Here is a 14,331-nt window from a genome sequence, read left to right as displayed (position 1 = left end):
AAATCCTGGTTCTTTAAAGTAAAAAGCTTTGGGGTGTGGTTTGGATTTCTTATATCAAAGTATGATCTTTAACTTTTGCTTAAATTATTGTAACCAAAAAATATCTATCTGTAAATGTGAGTATTAAGTACATGTATGTGTGTATGTATCTGACAAGTTATTTGTTTGCTACATGTAGACCTTGGGCTTCCTTGTTTCTATGTCACTTGCAAAATGATTTCTACTACACCTTTGATAATTTTGCAATGCAGTTATAGTTATTTTTATAAACTTGCCTTGGTACTGACTCTTCCCTTCATCTCTTGATTGTTTGTAATAGAATTTTAAAAATACTTGTCAACACTTGAGCCATATTTGGTCTTATTTTTGCACTCTTCACAGCATATGGACCGTCAGTTTCAGTTTTGCTGGAACAGTTCACTTAGGTTCTCAATTTAACTTCAAAAGTAGCTGAATGTGCTCTTAGCAAATGGAGTTTGTGGCTTGACAGCCAGCTCTCCCTCATCCTTTCTCTGTGCTATGGAAGGCATTGTATGTATCGTTTAATCTTCAAAGCAGTGTCCTTTTTCCTCTGGTTTTATTCTCTTCAGAGGAGTACATCATGTCTCTCTTCAACCTGAGAGATCCCCATATGAAGGGCACATACCAATTTGCAGAACAGGAGAGACCCATTGCTGTGCCCTTGATCCTGTCAAGAAGCACAGGTGCCTCTAGGAGCAGCCATGCCCCGATTAACTGGAGAGTGCTAGACCAAACCAGCTGTACTGGCTTAGGGGGAGGGGTGTCTGCCCTAACTTTATTTTTTAAGGGGTGCCTGAGGAAGCAACAGAAATTAAAATTCTGTTTTCAGTGAAGGTTCAAAACAGGTTGTCAACTCTGAGAAAGCTGAGTGACGGTCAAAAGGATGTGAACACCCTCGTCTGTTTTATCAGCTAAAGATGTCTCATTTTTGTTGAAATGGTTCCACAGACACTTGCACTGAGTTTGGCCCAACAGCTGAAGAGATGCAGACTCTGGTACTCATGTGTACCTTGTGTGTGAGATCTGAGTCAGGCTGATTAATTAGCCTGACATTTGTATGCACCACTGGATGCAAAATCAAATCTAAACATGGTACATGTAATATGTAAATTAGACTGTTCAAAGTAAGTACAGTTTAAAAAGCTTGCAGAAAAGGGAGAGGGGTAGTGGTGATTTTTAGAAAATGTGACACCATTTAAACCTTATGTTGTAGCTTTAAGGCTTCATGTATTATTTTATAACAAAAACAAAAAAAAGCAAGGTGTGTAAGACAGTGAAGTTATTTCACAGAAGATTAGACAAACTACACATATTCTTTACTTTTACATTATTTTCCTTGGGAGCTTGGTATTTCTGTGAATTTTTAATAAAGAAAAAAATACTTCAGTCCCAAACACAGCTTGATGTGCTGCACATACCAAAAAAGTCCATTTAAAATCACACAAGGGGGCCTGGCTTTCAAGGAGGCAGGAAATTTAGTGTTCTGACTGAAATTCCATCTCCAGTTCATACTCTTGCAGCTTCATGTTGTGGCATATGTGGAATGCTTGACCCTTTGGTTCTTTCTCCAGCAAAAATGATACAGGTCTCCACAGGAGTTTCAGTTGAGTCTCTCTGATTTGTAGCTTTGCAGTTTTGAGTGCTTAAATATCAAAAGTGAGGGTTTTTTGAAAGCATGTAAAGGGCCTTCTTTAAGTTAGGTGATATTTCAATTTTTTTCCCCTACATCTGGCACTTTCATTCATGTAAAAAAAAAAAAGTAAGCTAACCATCTTGTCTGATTGCAGTGATCAAAGACCTGGGTTTCCAGAAAAACAGTTAACAGAGCATTTTTAAAAATGTTTGGGGAGGTTGTACCTGGCCATGCAGAATACAGGGGCCTTCATTTTGGAAGGAAATTCATGCTGCTTTACCTGGTCATGACTCATTCTGAGGACTGAAAGATGGAATTGATTCTCAAAAAAGTTGCAGTAGAAAACTCAGTTATAGGAAGCAAAAAGCTGACAAAAATGTTGGCTTCTGGAGGACACAAGCTGGCATTACAGGCACTCTCTGAGGTGAGAAGCTGGCAGGTCAGTTAAAGGAAAAACCTGCTGTGGGCTGGTGGTGACCAGCTAAATTAAACACACAAGGACAACACTCCAAACCAAGTCTGTGCTTTTACCAAAAGCAGATAAGTGGTGAAAGCTGTGTGAGCCCTGCATTGTGCTGGAGCCAGTGGGAAGCTGCTTAGATGCATCTGCTCTGTGTGGTTAGGTGAGAAGGGTGGGTTCTCACAAAAGGAAAATTCAGATGTAAAAAGAACTATAATCAGAGACGCCAAAGAAATCCTCATGTAAAGGCAGAAGCCAAGAATTTAAAAGTCTAACTTGAGGTGCACAGTCTATATTATGCATGCAGGTGCTAGATGAGAAATGATGAGCAACCAGTTATTTATTTTAGTGAGAACTTCTGAGCTCATAGTTAAACCTCCTTTTCTCCCTTCCTCCCCTCTATTTTAAAAAAATTAAATCTTGGCTCTGCAGGCTATTCTTTGGCTTTAATTATTCTCCCCTCCTCTCTCACAGAAGGATGATTGACTTGTTTTATTACTTCAGAGCCTGTAATAGTGCACAAGCAGCTTTTATTCATTATTTTATTTGAGATAGGTGCATCTAAATATGTTGTGTTCTGAGGAAGGCTTGCTAAATATCTTACTGGTGCTAACCTCTTCCTCCTTTTTAGAATGTCTCAAGGATAGAAGAAAGGTAACAGGTTGATAAATGTTCAACTGCAAACAGCAAGTTCCATTGTCTCATTCCTTGTCTCCCTTCCCCCCACGTGTGAGGCACACACATGCGGGTGGGTGCTCTGTGTGTGGGTTGTGTGGGTTTTTTTTGGGGAGGGGTTTTTAATATCTCTGTTTTGACACTCACTGTAAGCCAACTGGACCTTTTACTATTGCCTCAAGCAAAAAAAAAAAAATAAAATAATTTCAGCCTCTGAATTCTTTTATTTGTGGCTAGGTTAACCAGAGTGAGAAGATACAAACTTCTCAGCTATCACAGTATGAGGGAAAGGAGGAGAACTGAGTACTATCTTGAGCACTAGAATTTCCTGCTATTTCTGTGTATGAAGAGAGACAGTCCAGATAGGTACTGTGATGCTGGCCACTTAGCTTTTTGTCTTGGAATTGTTTTCTTACATATTTTCACTAAATTTAGTTTGTATGTAGTGCTGTCTCTTCCCACTTTTCAGCCTGGATCCCAGGAAACATACTCTTGAATTAGCAAGTGTCCTGTAGTTTCACTTCCCCATTTGGCTTTACTTAGCAGCCATCCAAAACATTCAGAAATTTAGTTGTACAGGAGAATTCCTTTAATGCTTGCTTTTGCATACCACTATTAATAGAGGATCTTGGTGCCTTCTGTAATTGCTAATAAAATGTTTGAGCACCCTCAAATGTAAGTGGATGTGTTGAGTGGATGTGGGAGTGTTGAGACTTGGAAAAGTACTCTGAAACATCTCAAAGAGAGTATTACTTGGGCAGAATTTAAGCTAAGTTTGTACAATGAGAGGTGTTCATGTGCTGTAAGTTTTGCTCTCAGTAGATCCTTGTGCTGTTTCACAGACTTCAAGAAGTGAAGCGAAGGGGTTATTTTTCTGCCATTTTACAGGCATGTAATCTGTGGGCTGCTACTGCTGCCCATTTATGTGGGGAAGGTGAGAAAGACCTTATTTAAATGAGAGGCTCCTTGTCAGGGATTGCAGCTTCTCAGCAGAACTGAGTCTAGTATGTTTGAAATGCTGTCAGTGTGGATAGAGCCTTCTGCTTTTAACGGAAGTGTTATTATAGAGATGCTGTTTCTCTTGCCTGTGTCAGCAACAAGGTACTTTCTCTTCCATGCCTTTGTGCTAATTTATGCCATATCCCAGATTCTTATCTGCACTGAGACTGGGCTCCACTTAGAATCCAAATGGTTGTGACTTCAGATTATAAATGAAGGGCTTTTTGTTAGGCCTTCTTTGGCTTTCTGGTTTTTTTTTTTTCTACTAATATAATTACAGGAAAAATGGTTATCAAGGTCAGTTTGTATAGATATACTGGGAGTGTTTTCCGGTTCCAACAAAATAAACTTATTTCCTGCAGTATTTCAGAGGGTATGAGTGAGCGTCCATCAAACGTCCTTCATCCATATGGGTTGCAGCAGTGCATTGTTGCTATGTGCCTCAGCTGAAGCCTTACCAACAAGAAACTGTTTGTAGCAGCAGGCAGCCAAGTGAACATTACATTTTGATTGAATGAAATGACAGAGAAGGACTAAATTCAGCATGCTGACTGTAAGAGCTGTTGGAATTAGAGAATTAAAGGAAGACAAATCTTGCTGAATTCTTTTCCGTGCCAACGCTTGAGTGTTTGGAATGCAACAAATGGTTTTCATTACAGCTCCTTCCTGAGTTAGTGCATGTTAATTCTTGTTTGCCCTTATAAAAGAAGCCATGCCTGTACATGCCTTTTCAGAAGGAGGAGCCAATGAATTAATCAATGCCACAATTGACACAGAAGAAGAAATGGATCTGTTGCATTTCTTGGCTTTTGGTTCTGAGTTCTGATGTGTGACCAGGCTATGGCCGTTGACAAAGCTGACCCTTTCCTCTATGAATAGCTGGCACTTTTAAAATTTATTTTAATCCTTAATGGTTATTTATTTATGGTTATGCATTTAAATAAAATGCATAATTTTTAAGTTAAAGAACAGGATTGTTTGCATTGGTGGAAAAGCAGAAGAGAAATTGATTTTAGGTTAGAGATTTTCCTTCAGTTTTCAGGAACTGAGGAGCAGGAAAGTAAGGGGTCTTTCAGATGAAGACTTTTGGCTTTGCTTCTGTTCTTTCAATCAAGCTGTTTTTCCAAGCCACTTGTGCCCTTCTGATCCCTCATGAAAAAGTTTGAGCTTTGTTCTGAAATGTTTGCTTTACCTGTGTTCTCTTTCAGTACTTGTATGTTTCTCCCTGGAAGCATTAGTTGACCCAAAGTATACTCACACAGCCCAAATTCAACATCCAACTTGTTCTGTTTCAGTGATTAATTTATTTTGTTTGCTACAATCAATGGGAATGGAAGGTTACTGCTTAGAGGTACTTGGGTCAGGTAGTTTTGTAGATTTTTTTTAACTGTGTGATTTTTAACAACTGGAGGTCTATGCACCAACTTCAAATTTTAAAAAAAATGTCATTTTAATCTCATAGTCATTCTTGGTGTATCAACTTGTAGTATTTCATATTGTAGTTTTGAACATAGTGATACTGTCTTTCTTTTCCAGTTCTGCACAGCTGAAGCTAATGAAAACAGTTTGAGGAAAGGAGAAAATTTCCATTCCTTCCATGGTAGCTAATTATGCCAGTTGTGACAGAAGGGTACCTTGACTTGTACAGAAGCCAGAAGCCTTCAGAGTAGTCACTTAGAGACTGCAGAATGTGACAGATGGCTGTTAAACACAGGAGAACTGGAGATGAGGTTGTGTCTTCCTTGAGACAGGTGGTTTAAAACTGGTTTTAAACTTCTGCAGAAAGCTTAGTGAAAAGCTCTCAACTTCCTTTTATTAGGTGTGAGAGTTACCTTGTTACGTCCAGCGTTGGAAGTGATACAAATGTGCAAGTATGACACTTTTCAGTGCATTTGTCAGTAGTGTCTGCAGTACTTCATTTTGCTTTCCAGGTCTCCCTTCAGAGTGCAAGTACTTATTCTGTGTTTTGCTCTGATGTCTCTCTTGGTTCTCCATGTGGAAGGTGCTACTGCCATGATTCCAGTTTCTCTTTTCTCCTGCATCTCTACCTGTTTCTTCAATGTTTTTTTTGCAGTATATTTATTTATTGCTATCTCAATGTTTGTCTTGTAGTATTCTGGGTCCTTGGAGCTCTTATTCTTTGTTTGCCTCATTTGGTTTGTCACCTGAAATGCACTCTCCACACCTACTTTTCTTAACCACTTAATGTCTCGTCTTTGGCAACATTTGGCCAACAGTACAGGGGTATCTTGTGGTTATTTGTTGCTTTTTAAATGACAGGCAGTGACATTTAAAGTCATCTAAATAGCAGGCCAATTTTTTTTCTCTGGCTTTCCTGTGCCATATCTGTTGGCTTATTTATATCAGACCTACACACTGAAATAGGATTGGTTTTCAAAATAGCATTGAAAACTCTTTGCAATTCCCATCAGTCTTTCTGCTCAGACTTGGCAGTATTTGGAGTCTTTGTTTTTAAGAAATAAGTGCTAGAATTCTGTGCATCTGGTGTGCCTTTTCTTTAAAAGCCTCTAGTTCTCATATTCATGTTTAAACTTCTATTTTGAATTTTGAAGCTAAAATCTGACAGTTGGGTATTGTCTGACAGCTAGAGTTCATTATTAGTCTTTTGAAATGAAGCATGTAATGCTGTGCTGAAGTACTGTTATATGCTGAATTTCTATCCATTCTTCATTTCATATGCTTGAGTCTGATAATGTGACTGCAATTGAGTTACAAGGCAGCAGTCCTATTATGCTGATTTTAGCTTAAAGTAGCATTTCGTAGCAGTAAATGATAACATCAGAAATCTCTTCAAGCTTTGATCCAGAAATCATCTGTGCTTTGTTGGGCTTCTGAGTAACTTGTCCTTCAAAGAAGCTACTGCCCTCTTTCTTCATAACATTTGGGAGGGGTACCAGAAATGCAGTTTAGCTGGACTTTTGTTTTCACAACAAAGGTATGAGCTCTTAGCTCGTTAAGAAAGAATATTTTTGTGGACTAAGATGCCAAGGTCTTTTAAACCAGCGTTCAACTTGCTGTGTTAAGTTGTAGCAAATGCAAAAATAAACAACTTATAGTTGTTGCTTTGAGACTGGCAACCAGATAAGCTGGCTGTTGGTGTCCAGTTACATGACAGAAAAGTAGCATGAGGAATAATGGGTAGCTGTTTCACTGCAACCTGATGATACAGGGTTTGAAAAGGTCTGAACACTGCTCCATTTAGCTATGATGTCTCTAAGAAGTGTAGTGCCCTTTGCTTTCATTGTCACAGCCCAGTCAGATCTCTGTTCCAATTGCTTGTAGACTTACGTGATGGCTGTTGTTGTTGTTGTAGTAGAATAATGCTTTGAGATAATGTGTGTGCTGTAGCCTTACTGTACCAGTACTGTGTCAGGGACAAAATAAAATCCAGTGTTCTCTTTGGGAGGAGGTGCATTTTCTATCCTTCAGGATATTCTTACCACACAGAGCTGATTTGTGCCAGTAAGAGATTCAGAACAAGTGTTTTTCTCTTCCAGTTGCACTGGCAATTAGGAAGTAATGTACATAGTTTTTTGTCTGTCCTGAAAAGGCATTGTTGAACTCCTCTGAAAAAAATAGGCCATCGGGCCTGGCTGTTTGCATTATCAGCCTGAATGACTGGAAGAATTGGATTACTTACATGACACTGAGGGAGCACTGTACAGTGCTTGCCTTAGGAACAATTCAGGTCTCTGCGTGCAAATATTACCTCCTGGCCCAAACCAGCTAAGCTAAAACCTTAGATCTACTAAATCCTTAAAGATGTCTAGGAAAATTTTAGTTCAGTTGTTCACTTGATGTTTAGCCTCATGGGCTTCATAGGTGTAGAAATTAGAGCCAAAGCCAGAACTCACATCTCTGATAAATGAGGGCTGTGCACTTGCTTGGTGGCAGTTTTGGAAAGGAGGCCTGGTAGGTTTTGTAGATGTGCTGGAAACAGGGCTGTCTGTTGCTTTTGTAGCTCATGGATGCTGTGTTCAGTGTGCCTATCAGCTGTTGCCCAGCCCATGCTGGAATCTAGTCCTTGCAGTTAGGATGGGTGAATGACTGTCTTGGTTTGAAAGACAGGTGTTTGCTAAGGAAAGCAGAAGCTTCCCTTTGGACTGAAAAAAAACGTGATTCTTCCGATTATTATAATTTTGGAATTAAGAGAGCTCTCAGGCAAAGATATGGGGGTAGGAATAACAGTTCTTTACTAGTGTATCTAACACGACAAACAAGAACAACAGCTATGAAATTACCCACAAACAGAACAGTAACTCAGTCCCAGTGTTTTTTGGCTGCAGGCACCTTTTCCCTGAGCTGCAGTTCCCGGTGCTGGGGGCGGGCGGGTCCCGCAGAGCTGCAGGAGGGCTGGGGGTGATGGCAGAGCTGTCCCAGGGGGAGAGAGAGATGGAGAGAGAGCTCTCCGCTCACGGTGTCGGTCCCGGTGCTCAGCAGAGTGCTGGATGGTGGTAGTTCACAGCGAGAAGGCAGCAGGGCAGGATCCGATAGTGGTTTCCCGACGCAGGGATGGCGGAGAGGGAGGAGAGGCAGCGATCGTCCTTCTTGTCCGAACTCCGCAGGGGAAATGGGCCGAGGCCCAGCCTTCCACTTCCTCTTCTGGCTGTTTGAATCTCGCGGGGCTTGCTTCTTCCCTCCCGTCCCCTCCCCCTTGTCACCAGGGCCCAGTCAACAGGTATCTTAGCATGACAATGGGGAAAATTCCACAGAGGGAAAAAAAAAGGAGAGAACTAACCCTCAACATTATCCCTGCAAGCCAGTTTGACTGGAAGAGTGCTGCAGGAATGGATATATTGGATGCACTTAACTAATATGGCAACAATGGATCAAATCAGTAGGCTGCTGTATTGAAAAGGATAGCAAGAGCATGCTCCATATAGTAGCCAGCTATTGTCCCATTTCACTGTGTGTGTCAATACTGTTAAGGGCTGCTTGTTTATTAGCATTTCTGGAGCAATTTGTCATGGAATGGCACAGTTCAGAGAACAGAATGGAAGCTGGGTCAGTGATTCCCTCCCCCCTTGCGTTGTCTTTCCGATGAATTCAGCTATGGTGTTGCTTCATGGATTGTCTGTTACTGGCCTGTCAGGTGAAATGGTTTGGGATACTTGCCAAGTGTTGTTTTATAATTGAGTTATTCAGCCAGGTGCTTTTGGTTCCAGGTTGGTCAGTATTGTTCTGATCTGAACATGACTGGATGAGAAAAGCTGTTTGCACTGTTTCAAGGAGGCTGGGAATATACAAGATGTTACTGTAGAAACCTTAGTCAGCATTTTTTCCTTAAGCATGATAGCAACTGTTTTTTTGTTTTCTTTTTAAATTTCATTTCATTGAGCATGGGTTGTTTTTTTTCCCCTCCCCTGTGTGCTCTATAAGGTCATCTAGCTCCCTTAGGGGTTCAGATAAAAGAAATGAGAAAGATCAAAGCTGGAAAAGCTCAAAGCAGCATTGTTTCCAGCACTGAACCAGGTTGGCTGCAGCTCTAGTTGGTCTTGAAAATCTCTAAGGATGGAGATTGCATAGCCTCAGTGACCTGTTGCAGACCTGCTCTGCTCTCCTGGCACACGAATTCCTAGCACAAGGAACAGGTTGTTTTGGAGAGAAGGGGGGGTCATGCCCTGGACTGCCAGTGAAATGCGCTGCTGTGCGTGGGCTGGGATGAGCCCGGCTCCCGAGGGATGCGCACAGGAGCCCCCGGCTGCTTTCAGGCGCCCCCTCCCGATGGGCTCTGTGCCAGGTAAAATCGCTTGGTGCCTCCTCTGCCCCGACAATTTTGCCACCTTAAATAGTTACCTGTGCAACCTGTATATCTGCTGAAAGGGTTTTCAAAATTCACTGAGATCAGCAATGGGTGGACCCGAGCTATAAGGAAGAAGCTGTTTCTTGCAAACTGTTCAGGAGGTCACCTGTGAACCCCCAGGCTTACCAGCAGAATCCAACTTGTGTGTGTTCTTTCCTTGCTGTAGCACAGCCTCGGGAGAGAGATCAGCTACACCCATCCACACTGCAGAGTGTATGGCTTATGTTTGCCTTGTGTCCCAGGCTCCAAGACACAAAGAAGAGCAACAAAATACAAGCAGGTTCCACAGTTCTGAAATAACAAGAGCTGTGATTAAGAGGGCTTTTTTAACATGAGAATGGCACCAAATGTTTTGTCCAAGTGAATGACACAGTAAAGTCATTTGAGAGAGAGTTGGAAGGAGACGTGTGGCACAGAGAAGTGAAGTTGGTGCAGTCTGGCACAGGGATTCATGTGTGGGCCAGGCTTGGGAGCAAATTGTCCTGTCTGCTTTACTTAGGTTTCCTTCACATAAGTCACTTCATTGCTGCCCGCTTTTCCTTCTGGAGTGAGCTACTCTCTTTGCCTGGTCACTTCTGGGGGCTGGGAGTGTAACAAGAAGCTGCTTAAACACTACATAGCTGCTGGTGTGTTATAAAGGGTCTATACATAAAGCATAAACTGTGCTGCTGTAATAATTATTCAAACACTGGAGTTGCTATGTCTTAACCTGGGCTACATTACTTACTTTCATTTAGGTGTTGCTTTGTTTCACTGTCTCTTGTAGCATATATCTTTTACTTAATGTGCTTTCCTTTTCATGAGGACTATCATTTGATGGGGTTGATGTAATACTGAACACAGTGGGAATCATATTGCTGATTAGAACTTGAAGATATAGCAGTGAAAAAAACAGCACTTACAGCAGCACATTGTAATATTTTTCTTTGATGCTGTTTCAATTTAAAGAAACTGGGAACTTGATCAGGTTCCATGACCTACACTTGGATACTTAGCTCTGCTTTGGTTGATTAAGTCTATATGAAAGTCAGCTCTGCATTAATTTTGCCCTAATTTTCCTCAAGTGGAAACGAAAGGGTGATATGATACTGTAGATGTTTCTGAAGGGTCTGTTTAAATACCATAGAGTATTTACTCTAATACAGTGGTGGCTGTTGCATCTTTAACATAAGGGCATTGATGCAGGTGATGGAGACTTTTTCAGCTTCTCTTGATCTGCAAATTTTATGCCTGCCAAGCCAATATGGAAAAAAAAGGTTTTAATGTGTAACTGAGCTGAGGTCACTTGTTATAACGATGAATTTTGCATTCCTGACAAAATATTAAGTTAAAGAATTAATTTAAAATGTTGCTTTGTCTTTTCAGTACATCAATTGTGGTAACCTGGAACAGCTGCTAGATGGCAACCAGCATCTGCCCTGGACAGTGAGGGTGAAACTGGCATATGACATTGCTATGGGAATCAGTTATCTTCACTATAAAGGCATTTTCCACCGTGACCTTACATCCAAGGTACTGTTCATAAAATTAAGGGAACTTCCTAATGAAGGTTCTGTAACTGATTGTTGTGTTTTCTCTCTTCCTCCATTCCATGCAGAGAATTGCTAATATATAAAGGTGTAATGTAAGACATTTTGAGAAACAAATTGAAATGCAGTTTTTAGAATAAAAACTTTCCTCAAAACATGTACATAATTTGTATGGAAAATAGAGAAATTATTACCATGAAGGAAGATCATCCCTCAAATTAGTTCAGATTAGGATTTCTCATAAAGCAGCAGCAGAGTTTTTTTAGTTCTGAGTTGTGGTTCAGTAAAGTATTTAAATCCCTGGATAATTAAGCACAATAATCTAACATTTGGAACAGGTTGATCATATAAAGGACCCAAACTGAGTGGATTATTACAAACGCACTTCAAAATCTCCTTGTTTCTGTTTCCTCGTGTATTTCACAAATCTTCTGTAGGTCACTCTTCCTACTGATTCTGCATTAAATGCTGTGTACAATCCTGGTTTATTTCATTTTTAAAGTCAGTAAGATCAAAGTATTTCGCCTAAAACTTTAAAATTTTGAAATTTCTTCCAGAATAATGTATCAGTGACAGACTTTTCAATGGACATAGTTTTATTTTTTCTAGTTGCTTTGGAGACAACTTGCATGAATTTAGTTGGCTGAAGTAGCTGGATAATTCGAGCTCAGCTAGAAATATTGACATCGGAGCACTAAGCTGTGTGAGCAGATTGTCCCAGTATTCACACTGGCTCTTACCACCCATTGCAGCCTGTGCTGAGGGCTTTGCTGTCCTGTCTGTCCTGTTGTCTGGTGCTAATGAGCTGGTTCAAACTCACTGGGGGCCTGCAACAAAGTCCTTCAAAACTGTTCCTGAGAAGGCTTCATCATGTCACTTCAATCACAAGCCTCCAGAAGAATGTTAATTTAGTCTAAAAGGAATTATTTTTTAGGATTAGAAACAGTTTTTAAAAATAAAACCACAACAGAGTGTGTTTGCCAGTGAGGCTACTAGTTGTTCATCGAGTTTTAGGTTTTTTTTCAAAGCTTAGTGCAGTGTTAAACAAATATAGTGTGTGCATTTAATCAAGGTGAAAAAAAGTTCAGCTGGTAAACAAGAAGTATTTTGGTGAAGTCATAAAAGACTTTCTTGGCTGCTTTTTCAAGTGAAAGGCACTGAATTCTGTAAGGAAGAATTATCAAATTTATGAACAATGCGCAGACTGGGAGTCATGTCACTTTGACGTGATAGACTCAGAAAGCTCCATTTCAGTCACCTTGGAATGTGCAGATAAGAGATGCATAAAAATATCGGAAAAGACAACTTGGTGTTCCCCTTTCTTTTCCAGTTCAGGTTGTATTTTAGTGCATTTAAGAGTAGAGTTACTGCAAGGAACCAAAGTAACTAAAGAGAACTCAGTGCCTGCAGCATTTATTCTAACATGTTCTGTGATGGTTAGTCATATGAAAATCCAGTTCCTGGGATCCCTGTGAATGCCTTTGTTCCCAGCTTTACATAACTGTATGTCATTCTCTGGAGCTGCCCTGCCAATGCTTCAATGTTATCTATTGTTGAATGCCAATTGTTTAGAAAGCTGCACCCGCTGGGAGGGGTGAGGGATATCCCAGCAAGAGCAAACCCATCAGAGGCCACGGGAAGTAGTTAAGGTTATTCAAAAATAAATGAACAACAAATCAAACCCTAAGAATTTACTAGCAGTTAGGCTATATATGGATGGTTCTTAGCACTGAAGTTATATCTGTGTGGGTCACATTGGAAGCTGTCAGCTTTAAGAATAATACAGAATTTAATTGATGACAGCTATAGTGTGTATTTTTCAATTTCTTGGGGATTTTTGGGTTGTTTTGGTGTGGTTTTGTTTATTTTTTAAGTTCAATTTTTTTATGTGATGTATGCATTTTCCTTGTTCTATTTGGGAAGGAAGTAGATTAAACACCTGGCCTTAAATGCTCACCTTAAACAACTCGTGAATTTTGTTAGCACATTAAGGCATTGATGAAATAAACTTCAAATCTGTTGGGCAAACTACTCCTCTTTTGGGTATATGTTTGCCCTGCTGGCTGGCTAAGTGTTAAAAAAGTAACTTTGTTCCAAAGCAAAACAATGACCATAACTAGAAGAAAAACCTGTCATCAAAATTTTCAGTTCTCAGACTATGGCTTTTGGCTACTGCTTGAGAAATGCCTTGGGTTTTACCAGCTTTGTACTGGTGTTAGGATGAGTTTTTTTCATTCTTACTAGTAAATAGTGTGTGAGCAAGCTGAAGGAAGATGTGATGGACTCTTTCCTTGGGAGAGAACTTGGATTGAACAAGGGCAAATACAATACTATTCTGTATTGTCCTTCTTTCTTCAGTAACCTTCACTAATTGATGGGATGGCTTTATTATTCAAATGAAGGCAAATACAAGGGTTTAGACATCTGCAAGTCAGAACAGATTGAGTTTGCAAGGTGGGAGAGTGGAGCATTTTTCTATGAAACTTGCTGGCCTTGACTGAAGTGTGAACAGAATGAAACTGAGACTTTCTATGCAGGAATGTCTCCATGCTTTACGTGTTACACTTAGGACACTAGCCCACTGCAAACTGTTCCTTTAACATTAATTTTACTAATTTTAATTAATTTAGACCCATACGTCTGCCTTTCTGTTTCTGGGAAACCTCTAATTCCTGCAGCTTCCTGGAGTGGACGGTGTGTTACATAACTTTTATTGTGTCAGTTATGGCAGCAGAGTTGTCTTGCTCTTAGCATTATATGTGTCAATGTATTTGAAGCCTAACAATTTAAAGAAAGAAAATTTCCTGTCCCCTGCCAATCTAAGATTGTAAAATAAGTGAGTTGGGCCATTAGTATACACCAGGGTAATCTCTCTTCCTAATTGCACCATGTGGAGAGGAACAGAACAGCATTGATACTGCAGGAGGCCAGAGGGAAGAACGGTAGAGAAGAGTAGATGTAGGTCATTATAGTCGATGTGACAGCCCACGGGGATGTCAGCCCTCATATCCCACTGGTGCCCTTCCCAACGTCCTTCTGTCAAAAAGAGAGGCAGCACTTGTTAGAGGGGATGTGCTGCCCTGACAGCCACTGCTTCCCCATGTCATGAGCAGCTCAGTGCCTGGGCTGCTGTAGCTGATCAGGCTGAACTGCCCTAGTTGCTAACAACATCCTGGCTTGAATCTGTCAG

The 14,331-nt window shown here is 40.5% G+C and overlaps 1 protein-coding gene across 2 annotated transcripts in view; it reads left to right on the top strand.

Moving 5' to 3' along the window:
- Positions 1-14,331, top strand: part of TESK2 (testis associated actin remodelling kinase 2) — a 129,330-nt gene that overhangs the window by 82,396 nt on the left and 32,603 nt on the right. For both annotated transcript variants that reach the window (XM_062497745.1, XM_062497746.1), the window contains exon 6: positions 10,978-11,124. In XM_062497745.1, the coding sequence (XP_062353729.1) occupies positions 10,978-11,124 (147 nt within the window). The remainder of the gene's footprint in view (positions 1-10,977; positions 11,125-14,331) is intronic.

The sequence above is a fragment of the Cinclus cinclus genome, chromosome 8, assembly GCF_963662255.1.
Source record: "Cinclus cinclus chromosome 8, bCinCin1.1, whole genome shotgun sequence".
Classification (NCBI taxonomy): domain Eukaryota; kingdom Metazoa; phylum Chordata; class Aves; order Passeriformes; family Cinclidae; genus Cinclus; species Cinclus cinclus.
This window is presented reverse-complemented; position numbering and strand designations above follow the sequence as displayed.